General features: G+C 33.6%; 1 protein-coding gene across 6 annotated transcripts in view; it reads right to left on the reverse strand.

The window, feature by feature from the left end:
- LOC147074346 (cartilage oligomeric matrix protein-like) overlaps nucleotides 1-14,299 on the reverse strand; it is a 60,140-nt gene that overhangs the window by 26,884 nt on the left and 18,957 nt on the right. For all 6 annotated transcript variants that reach the window (XM_085943608.1, XM_085943606.1, XM_085943604.1 and 3 more), the window contains exons 3-4: nucleotides 3,006-3,161; nucleotides 689-894 (exon numbers count right to left, since the gene is read on the reverse strand). In XM_085943608.1, the coding sequence (XP_085799734.1) occupies nucleotides 689-894; nucleotides 3,006-3,161 (362 nt within the window). The remainder of the gene's footprint in view (nucleotides 1-688; nucleotides 895-3,005; nucleotides 3,162-14,299) is intronic.

Consider the following 14,299-nt stretch of genomic DNA (forward strand, 5'->3'; position numbering starts at 1 on the left):
ATACCTATTTTCAATTGTATTTCCCTTGTATTTCAGTAGTTTTATTATTTATTAAGTATTTTGTAAGTGCTTTAGGTACAAGTCGGTTTACAGGAAGTCATGCGGGAACCGCGCCAATTTTCATAGCCGATTTTAACAAAATTTATGAATTCAAGAATGAAAACCTAACTTAACCTAACAAATAATCTAGTATATTGGCTATTTTCAAACTTTGTTTGCCGCTGGCTTCCTGTAAACCGACAAGAATCGTGTTTTATTTAGACTTACGTAGTAGTAGTTACTTAGTACATACGACCCAAAGGTCTCTCACGGATGATCTCTCGCAGCCTCTATTTTGAGGCTAAGCACCTTACACTAACGAGATTCATTTCTAGTGATAAGTGTGGTATCTAGATTTCAAATGTGATATCTACCTGAACTGAACCAATCTTTTGACAAGTTCATCTGGTTATTTGGTCGAGCGAGTCATCTTATCTTGTTCATCTATTTTCGTGTACCGTTTGAGTTTGAAGTAGTCTCTGTTATTGTTGATTAATCTCTGTGACCTATAACTGGTGACCAACGTGGGCCCAAAGTGTTTCTAAGTTATAAATACATAAAAACCATCCTATAATATTTCAATATCAAATAAGATGTTTAGTTTCCATTTTAAATTTCTGTCAGTTGTAATAATAAAATATGTTCTTACCAGTTTGATTGCTGGTTTATCCATCTGAGAGAAGACATCCCTGAAAGAAGTGGCAGCCGTGAGCTCCGCTTGGGCCTCACACCCTCGGTACATGGTGAAGGCTGCTCCTCCATCGTCATTCTGGCGAACTGCCAGCGAGATGGTGTCGCGGCTTCCGTCCTTTGGATGTCCCCATCGCATTGAGCTGTCCCCAGTTACAAGTGTCACTACAAATAAAATGATGTATTGAAGTAGGTATCAAAGTGTCGAAAAGAAAACCTATGAAGATGAGCCTTTATATCTGTGATGAAGAGTAACTTTTGGAAGTAGATGGGCTATGATGGTGCATAGAACTACTAATTGTCAGCCATATTTACGCAGCGCTCGAAATGGAAATGTTTACGAACCGGAGCGCTCGACATTATTTTCTGTAGATATTTACATAGTTATAAAATGTTATGTATATTTTATAAAAATAAGTGTGTTAGATTTTTTTGTATAATATGGTCTATCAAATTCAGACGGTCATAATAATTTTTCCACGAGACGGAGTGATAATTTTACCAATTTCACGAACTGGAAAGGCGATCCGGTGCGCTCCGGTCGTTTTGAGCTCTCTATGTATGTGACTTAATAAGACTTAATAAGACTAACTTAAAAATTTCATATGCTAATGTCGTAGAATCAACCAAATAGATAGGGGGGTTAGTTACTTATAAAAATTTAATTAAAACCTGAACCATAAGAGGTAAAAAAATTACTTAAAAATTTATTTATAAAAATAGCTAAAATTGAATAATATGATTTAAGGGCGTGATTTTATTTTTAAATATTTTTTACTTAAAGGCTGATTATGAAAGGTCTTAAACTCTATTTAGCTAAACAATTTGCTGGTCGATGTCACGATATTATATACAAAAACATGATAAATTTACGTACGGATTATTACAGTCTTTAAATACTTGATTATTGCTGATACAAATATGATGTAGCGCATATGTAGATATGTATATTAATTGTATATTGTAACATCGACCCAGTGTTGTTGTTGTTGTACGTGGCAACGCACAGGATCGAGAGATATGGAATCAGTTTGGAGAGGCCTTTATCAGAATCAGCAGTAGATAGATTCAGGCTGGTGATGATGATGATATTTTAACAGCAGTATTACAATATATTTATGAACCTATACCTCTGTTATAGTAAGTTACTGGTAATATAATGTAATTTAATAAGGAATCGTTTACTATTGATTAATATATGAATACTGGAAACTCAAAAGGCTGTAAGTGCCAGAAATTATGAAAACAGTTTTATTTAGGAAATGGATAGCATGTGCCAAGGCCAATGTCCTACAGAAGGGTACAAGTGCCACTGATGCCCGGAAATAATTCTTAAAATTTCCAGAAGATAGCGTTGGTTATACGAATTGTATAGTTGATGTATGAATTGAATGTTTGAGTGTATTTTGAAATTCCCTCTACCTTCTTTTTTTGAAAATGGCATTTACACCCTTATAAGTTTCCGGTATACATATTATGAAGTGAAGATAAAATAGGTTTGTATGGTTAATGGTTAAATTAGTTTTAAGTGTGTAATTGCGCATTGCATGTTGATTAACTTTTGTAAAACCCATATTTGTGAATTAAGCAATGTAAAGTTTTCATTATTTTGATGAATTCCATCCCTACATAATCAACCTTCCCCGTTATAATTTTGAGTATCTGGAGGCACAAAATGTGGTGTGAATCATCTGCAGCTCGTTTTCATTTGGGAATGTGTTAGGAGCAACTAAGTAAGGCTTTTGGTTGTAATGCATCAATATATTAGGTATTTTATTTCTCTTGTAGAGAAACGATGATTGGGCCATCATTTTTAATCATTAATCATTAATAAGAAAAATAACACATAAGTACACACATATTTCTACAAACAATAATAAGATTTTGTGTTATTTTGTGACAATTTTTTTCGGTCCTAGGTTAGGTTAGGTATGTTTGTATATAATATATAACAAAAAAACTTTAATATTTTCAGAAAATTTTCGAGCGCTCCGGTTCATAAACTTTTCTATTTCGAGCACTAAACAAATTGTATTAATTTGAATAAAATATGCAGTCTAAGACCTTGCCAGTAATCAATAACTACCAGTGTCTACCACTACTATCGTAATTCAAAATTCAGTGCAACGGCCTGAATATAGTCGGCCTTGTGCATCCATTATTAAGTTAAAGGTTATATTGCAAGACTATCGTATTACTTTTCCTGTTATAGCAGATAAGTCTCCCTGGACGTGGTCAGATTATAGGCTAGGCTTAATAGAGGGTAGGCTAATTACCTCCTCCGTCGTCTTCGGTGAGGGTGAAGCGGCGAACCTCCCCTGGGAACCGGACCTGCAACAGCTGTTTACCATGACTGGCTTCGTCGCCGCTCTTGAAAACCTTCAGCACCACTACGTCACTCTTTACCACTTCTTCCAAGCGAAGACTGACATCTGGAAACAATAGAAAACATATATATATATATATAACAAAGGTACATCATTACATCATCATTTCTGAGAAAATATATTATAACAAATAGAAAAAATCTTTTTGAAAAAAGTAAGGCACGCCGCAGAATCGAACCTGCATCTCTCGGGTATCGCGCCCACGCACATTGACCACTATGCTAAAGGAGTCATACTTAATTGCGACAAATTTTAACTAATAGCTTTTAATATTCACTGAAGCGCTTTTCAAAATGTTGGCGAACGGCTTTTGTATTTTAAATCAAAGTAGGTATTACTTTGATTTAAAATATTCGGTACTGTTCTGTTATCAGGAATACAGCGGAAAATACATTTTGAAAATAGCCGATAAACTGGATTATTTGTTAGGTTAACCTAACCAAACCTAACCTAACCTAACCCAACCTAACCTAACCTTAACTAACCCAAACTAACAAATAATCCAGTATATCGGGTATTTTCAAAATGTGTTTTCCACTGTATTCCTGATAACCGAACAGTACCAAATATTCTATTTTATTGTTTAATTTGTATTTTTCTTGAATTATAAGTAGCTATTTTTTATTTTATTTTCTTTTCAATAAAATTATCTTTAGCTTGTTTTTAGCTTTGTTTTTTTCTCTACTAAGTTAATTTACGTGTACTTTTTATTCTAAATGTAATGTTGTGAACGTCTTGAATTAATAATTTGTTATATGTGTTTTTTTTAAATAAATAAAAATATTGTAACCGCAGAAATAAACCAGTCGATGTGCGTATTTAGCCTCAATAATAAAAGAAAAATATAAAAAAATAGTGGTTTGATTTTCTGAACCAGTTGTCGAATGCCAATCCTTTCTCGTCACAAGTCCAACTGCTGTGCCGTTAAAGTCTCCTTTTTCGCTACCGATCTGCCACTAAACAAAAGATACATCACAAACAGGGTTGCCCTGGATTCTGCGCAAGCTTCGCAAACGAAATTATTTTATTATTGCACTATTATTTTTTCCCCTTACTATAATAGCACAATCAAATGACGAGGTTTATCGCAGAATCTGGAGACTGGTACGGAACGCACTTGGAGTATTTTCAAGAGCGTTGGAGCGGAGCTCGAATGCACGGAGCAGTGGAGCAATGGGATTTTACCCGGATCAAGAGCGGAACCGGAGCAACGAAAATTTGTGATGCTCCACTGGTCTGGTTGTTTTTATTTTCTTATTAAATTTTCGTCCTAAAATCCAATGAAAATATTATATTTGACACTTTGCGACACTGGAATTATTCGAAATACGGCAACACTGGCGCCCCCCTCCCTACCTTTAAACCACAGGTTCTCAAACTTATTTCGACCACCGCCCACTATGAGATTTAAAAAAAATCTAGAGCCCCATATTTTTTAACTTGGGTACCTTTTTATACTACCATCTGTTGCGTATCTTAAAAACAGTTATTGCAAAAATAATTTTTAAACATGCATTATTATATGGATAGGATAGATAGGGTGTGACCCATATCATATTTCTAAGATCAAAGAATGTTTCAATGAGAGGAAATAAAACTCATACTTAATCATATTTATAAGTATTTTTGTTAACATTAAAAGAAGGCTTTGAATTTAAAACCTATCTAATGTGAAGGATGAGTCTGATGCATTTCGACGAGTTTGTCGTAAGTCACCGCGTTCAGTAACTTGCAGCCGATTTCTCTTTTTAGTTGGCAACGTTGCTACAGCACTAAATCCACGTTCACACAAATATGACGATGAGAATGCTGTCAGAAATCGTTGAACAACCGACCATAACCCAGGGTACAGTTCAGAGATTCGTTTCTGCAGCCAAAATTCTTGGTAGCCATTCGAATTTAATTTTTAATCCTTCGTTTGTTGTCAGTTCTATAAGTTCTTCTAATCTAGGATTTTTATAGGTCACCCCTCTAGATTTCCTTAACGCCTTCTAATTTTCTTTGAGCCTTCTACTGCCCCCCTGAAAGCCTCCAGCGCCCACAAGGGGGGGGGGGTTATAACCCACTTTGAGAAAGACTGCTTTAAACTATATAAACAACTAAATACCCTACGTTAAAGGCAGTGTGGCGCTTTTCAGAAGCGTTTTCCAAATGGTGTTACAGGTAAAATTAAGGAAATTCAGTGGATATTTAGCGATTTTTTGTATTCTTGAATGCATTTACCTCAATTTATTATTGAGTTGTCGAAAATTCCATCACACAACCACATATTTCTTAATGTTAATACTTCTCGCGTAAAATAGCGTCTCAGGTGACTTGTGTGATGTGTGTTTATCTCACTTAAGATAGACGCGACACGCCGGGCCCCCAGGGTAGAGAACTGTCGGTCCCCCCCCTTTTAGGGGTCATGCACTGCTATCATTGGGTTTCGCGGCCTGTTGTAGTGCAAAAAAGATCTCGAAATTACCAATTTGCACATAATATCGTCAATTGGCCAATGGCCACAGATGTATGTGACAACCTTGTTATTTATTTACAAACAGACGACATTGCCATGTATGGCAGGGAATCCGTTATTCAGTCGCTTCTTCGATATATATCATTGTTTATTCTTATTCCATATGCGTCTTACAAATAAAATTGCATTATTGTCTCATTTTGTCATCTGAGAATGGGACACACAACAGCTTCAAAACTTGCGTCTATTGAAATCAATAAACAACACTATCAGCGGCGATTTTATTTGACGCAGACGATGCAATCGATTCGTAAAAATATTTAAAATGGGGCCTCGAAACAGTTCAAACCAATCATCAGATTTAAATTATACCATTATTATTAAAAAAAAAAAAAAAAAACATTTCTCACAAATTTTATTTAAAACATTGCCCAAAGCATAACAAAATACTGCAACTACCACCAAATGGGTCCATCACATAACCACTCAACAGATACATATAGTTGCTACTTCATAACTTTGCACTCCGGTTCTAGGATGAAAGTGATGTAATTATATTCTAAAAATAGTTTTGTTACCAGGGAACTCAGAAATAATGGGAACTGAAATACACAACGGAAAATAAATGTAGGTATAATGCAATATTATGTACTGATTTTATATTGATTTATTTACCCTTGTACGCCACTGTAATGAAAGATAAATACTCTCGCAGCAGGGTGCAGTTTCAAAAAAAGGCGTATATGAATCCCCTTGAAAACCGTGTTTTCTCTTGGACAGCATCGTCGAAATATTGACGCATTTGACACGCATTTAAAACGCAATCGGCTCGCAAACAAAACGCAAACGTCGTTTGGCGGATGAATCCGAAACTTCGCTTTGCCGTGTGCGCGCAGCCTAAGGCGATAGCAGGTAACCGACTCGAGTAAGGATGAATCCAGGTTAAACTTACACGCGTGTCTAGAATACGTTTAACGTCGAATACTAAAAACTGCTCTCGGTTTATGTATTAACGCTTATTTAATGTTGGTGTATTACGCACACTATTGCACGTGCATAATGCGTGCTTCATTTTCGTACGACACTCACACATTCAAAACCATGCATCAAGATGCGGCGTATTGAATATAGCCTATCGGTATTCTATTTATTATCTGTTATGTGCTCATATATTACGGATTTGTGCTGATAATGCATATTGTCACAGGACTCGTTGATCGCCACAAAGGTAATAGTTTGCCTAACTCGACACTCACACATTCAAAAGCCTGCTTCACCAGGCGGCGTATTGAATATAGACTATTGGTATTCTATTTATTATCTGTTCTGTGTTTGTTACATATACCATATATTTATTTATTTATTACTAGATAGATACATAATGTATTAATACAAGTGAAAATCGTTAGATCTAATTTTATGCGAGGTAATGAGGCAAATGAGGATAATGAGGTTGTACGCGCACGGTGGCCGCGCGGCTTAAGCGTTTGGCTATAACGCCGTGGGTCCCAGGCTCGAATCCTGGGTCTGGCAAGTACACGTCATATTGTTTTTCAATTTGTGTCTGTCAATGTATGGACCTAATAGGTGGAGAATGTGGCTGACATGCATTTCTCGTAAAAAACAAAAATCTGTTAATACAAAACTCTACTCTGTGGAGGCCCATATGATCCTATTAGGGTCGGACATGGTCGAAAGAAAAGAAAAAGTAGAATGAGGCAAAGAGGTGTAGCAAAAAATGCAAAAAAGTACAAAGTTATAAAGCGAATACTATACTTGTACACACACCTGTGGTGAGGGGTGGAGGTAGGCCGTTAAGATTTGACATAAATAGTGCACACTAAACTTTGTCAGTCATACTTATTTGTTTTCATTGAACTAATAATACCAATTGCAGATGGTGCTTGTTAGATTTAAAAAATGAATGCGTTGATTTGACTCGTGCTTTTTACCACGTTTTCATTATCTCGTATTCTTGATTGTCCGGTACAGATTTTTTCTTGTGTGTCCAGTATACAATTTTTCTTGTTTGTCCAAGATTTGTATTGGACGATTGAAGATGTTTAACTAACTTACCGACTAGCTAGACATTTCGTCGCTATAGGATTTGTTTCCCGAATAGACCAAATGTCAATTTTACAGGAGACGAAAAACAAATTTCATTGTCGTATATTTAAATATCAGTAGATGTATCAATCATTCTTTCTACATTGTATGATTGCAAAATTATCTAAGAATAGATTCCAAGAATAATATACTGGTATAAATCATTAAATGCACAGAAAATGCGTTTTATTTACAAGTACTCACTGTGGATATTCGGGAATTTTTTAGCGCTCTCTCAGAATAATGGATATTCGGGACAAAACACGGACATTCGGGATTTAAGACCGTAGCGTATTGCTGCACGGCCCACGGATTACTGAGTGGTCAAAAAGTACGCGCGTCAAATGTTATATTTATTTACACGATAATTGTTAGTAATTACTTATACTATTTAAATACTTAATGATCATAATTACCCAAGTTCGTATGTAATAATAAAATGCGGCAATCGCTTTTTCGGGTTTTTTCGGATTAAGTAAAAGAAATTTAATTTAAGAAATTTAAAACATTTAAGAATGTACCATTCTAAAAATTGAATAAACATAATTTTTAAAATCACTTCTGAGAAAATATCTTTTTGAAAAAAGTAAGACACCCGGCAGGAATCGACCCTGCATCTCCTGGGTTTACGCCCCAGTCCACGAATTATCCAATATGCTACGAGGTGACATACTTATGACGACAAACTTTAACTATTAGCCTTTTAATACCTGCTCATCAGCATTCTTCAAAATCAAGCAACTATCGGCGATCGGTTTTTGTTTATTAAATAAAAGTAGGTATCTACTACTTCAATTACTAACCGACGTCACAGATTTCTCCAATATTTTATGATGGTACTAACTCTTACTGGCTAACAATTTTATATTTATACATTTTCCAAAAAAAAAATCTATGTATATATATATCTATATATTTCTATTATTAACAATTAAACTTATTACAAACCACCAAATAATATTATATTATATTGTAAGGAATAACAACACAAAATAATAGCGTATATAAATTAATTACCATTGGCTGCTAATATTAGGTAGGTACCAATATCCAAGTATATAATATTCACCAAATAAATAGTTACTAACATACACATTAAATTAAATTAACTATCAGCGCATTGAAAAATAAATAATAGCATCGCCTTTATTTTCATAGAAATACCTAGATTAAAAGTAAAATAAAGACAAACAATGTTTGATTAATAATAATTTGAAATAATAATTATTTTTTACGTCATAGTAGTTTTCGGGTCACACTATAGAATCCATATAACTGTTGGGATTTTGTGTCATTTATCAAAACAAAATGCAGTTATTTAGGTTAAATTACTCACTTCCATAACTCTACTGTAAGTTCAGGACGAACTGGTGATGTATCAGCTATGAATGATCTCTTCAAATTTGATGAATTCACTATTAAAACAATAGTAACTTTAAAAACAATATCAATAAGACGAAATTTGAAAGAGCACTCCGGACGGCCAAAAAATATGAAAGTGGGCGTGATTGTTTTAGAGCTAGACAGAGTGAATGTGGGAGCAAGATGCACGGCGTCAGCGCGGTTTGATTGGCTAAAAGTCATATTCGGGAAATAAAAACTCAGCCAGAGATATTTTTCGACCGAAATTAACTTGGATATTCAGGTACGAATAGTTGGACATTCGGGAGAAAACCACGGAGTAATTGTAACTTAACATGGCGTATTCGGGTTTTTTTAAAAAATATCTCTGTTCCTAGATAAAAATATATTGTTTTTATAAATGATTTCGGTAGAGTTCGATAAAAGAAATTGAACTGCATTAAAATGTCGATTTCGACAAAAATGGATATTCGGGAAACAAATCCTATAGCGACGATTTGAAAGTTTTAGAATATATCAGAACACGACGACAATGCATTCTTTTAATACTGATTTTAATGAATTCATTTTCAGTTAATTCTGTTTTGTATGTTTCGGAAAAAATTCGTTAAAAGTAAAACAATATTATTGATTGCTAAGGGGGTCCTAGCAACTAAATTATTAATATATACGTGCGTTACTATGGAAATCAATATGAAATGTCAAAATGACATTTCAGTATTCTATATTTATTCAGTATTTTTATCAAGTACAAAAAAAAATATGTATTAATATGTACATAAAATTGTCAAGTTTATTCAACAGAAAATTTAAAAACATGGTAGGTATATAAAAAGTTCTTTTTATTTGCATCATGGTTAATTTGGCATATGGATATATATTTTCTTTAATTTTAAAATTTAAGACTAATCTCCCTTTTCCATTTGGCGGACAGAATTTAAGATAACTATTTTAATTCAATTGACGTAACGTCACCATATTATGATGTTGTTAAACAATCATCGGGCTATTATTTAAGACGTTCTTGCAATATGAAATATTAACCTAATGACAAAAACATATTGCAGTTTGATTGAATCAACAGATGTTTTAAAATGTCTACATACATTACAACACCATAGTTATTTTTAAAGTAAAAATGATATTTAAATATCTCGCTGGAGGCTGTCAATGAATTAAAATTTATGTGATGATTGATACAGGAATGATTACAATTATCGACTAGCGATAGCCAGCGACTTTACTCGCGTGAGATCTAGACAACTGTTGGATTCAGTGATATTATTCATTTATCCCAGTGGCGAGGGGTGGAGATAAGCTGTAAAGATACGACATAAATAGTGCACACAAAATTTTTACAGTCATACTTATTTGTTTTAGTTGAATTAAGAATACAATTTGCAGATGGTACTGGTTAGTTTTAAAAATTTAATTAAGCCCTGTTTAAACTAATCCATAATAGTTTAGGTATGCTATGGGCGATCTAACAATTAAGGCTCTACGTACCAAAAAGTAGTATTGCCTGTAGTTACAAAATACCGAGTAAAATTTCATGAAGCAGACCTTTTGAAAAATGTGGTTTTACAGTGTGAAGCAATCACGGCAGCTTCTATAATTAAATTTTAAGTATTAAGAACTCGCAAGTGTCAACACACCATCGTCAGCCATTTTATATTGAATGAGGTTGACCACATTGCGCTATTTACACCATTGTAAATAAAACAGGCCAACGGACTTACAACGTCGACAGGTTTAAATATTTTGCTGTATTTTTTTGACTTGCTTGAGGCACTTAGACCATAGTTGAAGTTATTGGCGTTAGTATGTAGAACACTTTTCTATAAAAATGTCAGTTTTTTTGTTTTTGGTACTTAGTGCCTTAATTAATACACGTATTCATATTATAAAAAAATAATGTTTATGTAATCTGCATATTTTTTGCGTTTTTATTAGTAATTTGTGTAAAAATTGACATTTATATCTATTCTCTTGAATGAAATTCGAGCACTAAGCTGACATAATACCATTATTATCAAGTTTTTTTTCATAATTTGGTATGGACTAGGACTTAAATAAATGTGGAATAGATAGTTTATAAGAAGATAATTATGTGTCATTGAAGTTTTATTCGTGAAGTAACAATGCAATATCCTAAGTAAAACAAACAAATGAGATTATTACATCTTACAGTTATCGTTTTTATATGACTGAAAATAATGAAACTTGAAATGATATTTTACATTTTACTGTTTTACACATTTGAAATATTCAGAAGAAATATAAAATTGAAGACTATAAAGTACCTACATATCCACTAGGTACATAATATCCATCGGTTTTACCTTAATCGTAAAATTAAATCTTATTAATCCGTGGCTTTTTTTCAAAAATCTGGATCGAATATAACTAATTTTTCTAAATACAGTTACCGTATTCTTAATTGTTTTGAAATAAATCATTCCAAATTCTTTTCTGTATTGAAACCATTTCGTTAGCTGAATGGGAACTACTTTAACTCACATTTGAAATATTTTACAGGAGTAGTTTTTGAAACATCCTATGTATGTTATTTATTATTTATATAGACACATTATATATCATTATTTTCATTATACAGAAAAAAATATCACTAAATACAAATTTAATGTAGATGTATAATATTGTTTAAAAAATGAAACAAACAGGTGCAATTTACCCTCCATGAATGCCCATCATCATAATCGTAGATGGTTCATTTGAATGCAAAATGTAGGCGTTTATAGAATGCAACATTTACTGCTAACATCAGGGTTGGTAGGCACTGCCGGAGATCTAATGAAAAAACCCTTTTGGTTGGATCCTACTTGGCTTCCTCTTTATCTTACTTTTTTGTATCATAAGCAGCTTGAGCGAATTCTTGAGGTTTTTTAATTCTGCTAAAAATGAAGATTTTTATTTTTACCTTTTTGTATATTAATCATTGCAATAATTTACTATTGCAAATATCAATAACATGTCAATGTAAAGTAGAATTCACGCTTATTATGATACGTTTTATTTGTTTAAATATCACTCATAACAGTCATAATTTATGATTTTACCGGAAAAAACATTGACGTCACAAAGAAAGAGAATATGTCCCAAGTGTCTATAATTTCATTGTAATACAGTTTTGATTGACAAAAGTCTATCAGACTGGCATTTTTATGCTTTCTCTATTGGCACTGTCCAACCTATTTGGGTATATGTCACTGATTCAAACAGCACTACAGCATTAATTCACGCTACAGCGAATTGGGAGTAGAGGTGTAAGTCACATAACACTGTTTTCTTAACAGCTTTCTGTATATTTCTGTACATATACCACATTAAAGTATCGAAAAGGGTATAAGCAATTTTTTTCATGACTTGTGTTTATTCTCCTGCATAGAATGATCGAAATTTTAGACATCTGCATACTTAACTCATTTTCGGATTTTTGATGACATATACCACTTCTCCTGATTGCCACGGAATTAATACACGTATTCAATAATTGTTTTCAGAAATTCTATTACAAATAATCCAGCGATGTACTTTGTATAAACGATGTTTTGAGAAACAATCCACAATTTATTATTATGGATACATATAACTTCCTGCGTTCGTAATTTATACTCGCTAGTGAGATAGTATTGTGATTTTGACACCTAAATTACTTCAATTATTTCGATGCATATATTATCATCTTGAGATAATTTATGGAATGTCGTGACAAACCCACAAAAAGCAGTGATCGCCATATAAGGCTTGCGAGCCATGTGGCCACGATGCGGCGTGGGTGCGAATTGCGTCACCATCACTGTCGATAGAGCGTTCATTATGACATTTCAAAATATGCACTATTGTAATACAGGTTAATGTATTGTTATTTTTATCAAACTTTTTCATACGTGTATTTTTTTAAATATTAACTAAACTACATACAGACATACAGATATCTATGTAGTAAACAGTGGCGAAGGGTGGAGGTAGAAACTCTTCATGGAAGTTGTCACCTTGGACGATTGTCGTCAACTCCAACTGGATATAGATAATATTACATTAGGTTGGGGCAGGCGTAACAAACTGGACTTCAATATTGATAAATGCAATGTTTTATCGTTTACTAAAGCCACGCGAGTATTGTTTTTCCAGTATTCGATGCATGGCAGAGTTCTCTCTCGAACATCATCTGTAAGAGATCTTGGAATTACGTTTGACAGTAAACTGACGTTGAGTGGTCATATAGATACCATTTGTAAAAAGGCGCTAAAGATGTTGGGCTTTGTCTTGCGTGCTTATGTTACGATACTAAAAATTCTCTATAACTCCTTAGTTAGAAGCAGACTTGAGAGTGGGTTGATCGTTTGGGCCCCGCATCAGTTGAAGTACGGCCTTATGGTGGAGAGAGTCCATAAGAAATTTTTGAGACTCCTTTACTTTCGGCTGTATGGATATTATCCGTGGCCCTATCCGACTGATTTTCTCTTAGGTATGCTTACATACTGTAGCTTAAAATTTAGAAAGGCTCTTTATTTAGCTACATATTTTTTCAGACTCATACGCGGCGTAAATGTGAACTTTGCCATTCTTGGTGATGTTGGCTTGTGTGTCTCTGATAATTACATTAGGAATCGAGGGCATCCGTTGTTTGTTCTCCCAAGGTCTAGAACAAACCTGCCATTGGTAATGCCAATTGGGAGGGCAATAACCATGTTTATTGAAATCGCTTCGGATATTGATATATTCCACTTACGTGAGGGTGAATTTAGGTAGACGTTGTTTTATAAATTTTTAAGGTAGGGCAGGGCTCGAAATGGAACGGAACGCACCGAAGCGCCGTTCCAGCTCGTGAAATTTGTAAAATTATCACTCACATAGGCCATAGAATAAAAAATCTGACACACTTATTTTTATAAAATACACATACGATCTGATGACTACGTAAATATCTTCAGAAAATTTATCGAGTGCTCCGGTTCGTAAACTTTTCCATTTCGAGCGCTGAGGTAGGGTCTATCAAAGTTCACTCTGTGTGCTTCCATCTACTTTTATTTTTGTTATTATTTTTTGTTTGTTGTTATTTTATTTATTTTCTTATTTTATTTATTTTATTATTAACTCTCATTTCTCTGTATATTTTTTTTTTAAATTATTAACACTTATTTTATGTCATGTCGTGAACGCTTTGAATTTATAATTTGTTATGTTCATTATATTATGTAAAATAAATGAATTTATTAAATTTAACAAATAA

This window comes from Rhyacophila brunnea, unplaced genomic scaffold (assembly GCF_057557595.1).
Source record: "Rhyacophila brunnea isolate RB1 unplaced genomic scaffold, BYU_Rbru_1.0 scaffold_16, whole genome shotgun sequence".
In the NCBI taxonomy this organism is placed as follows: domain Eukaryota; kingdom Metazoa; phylum Arthropoda; class Insecta; order Trichoptera; family Rhyacophilidae; genus Rhyacophila; species Rhyacophila brunnea.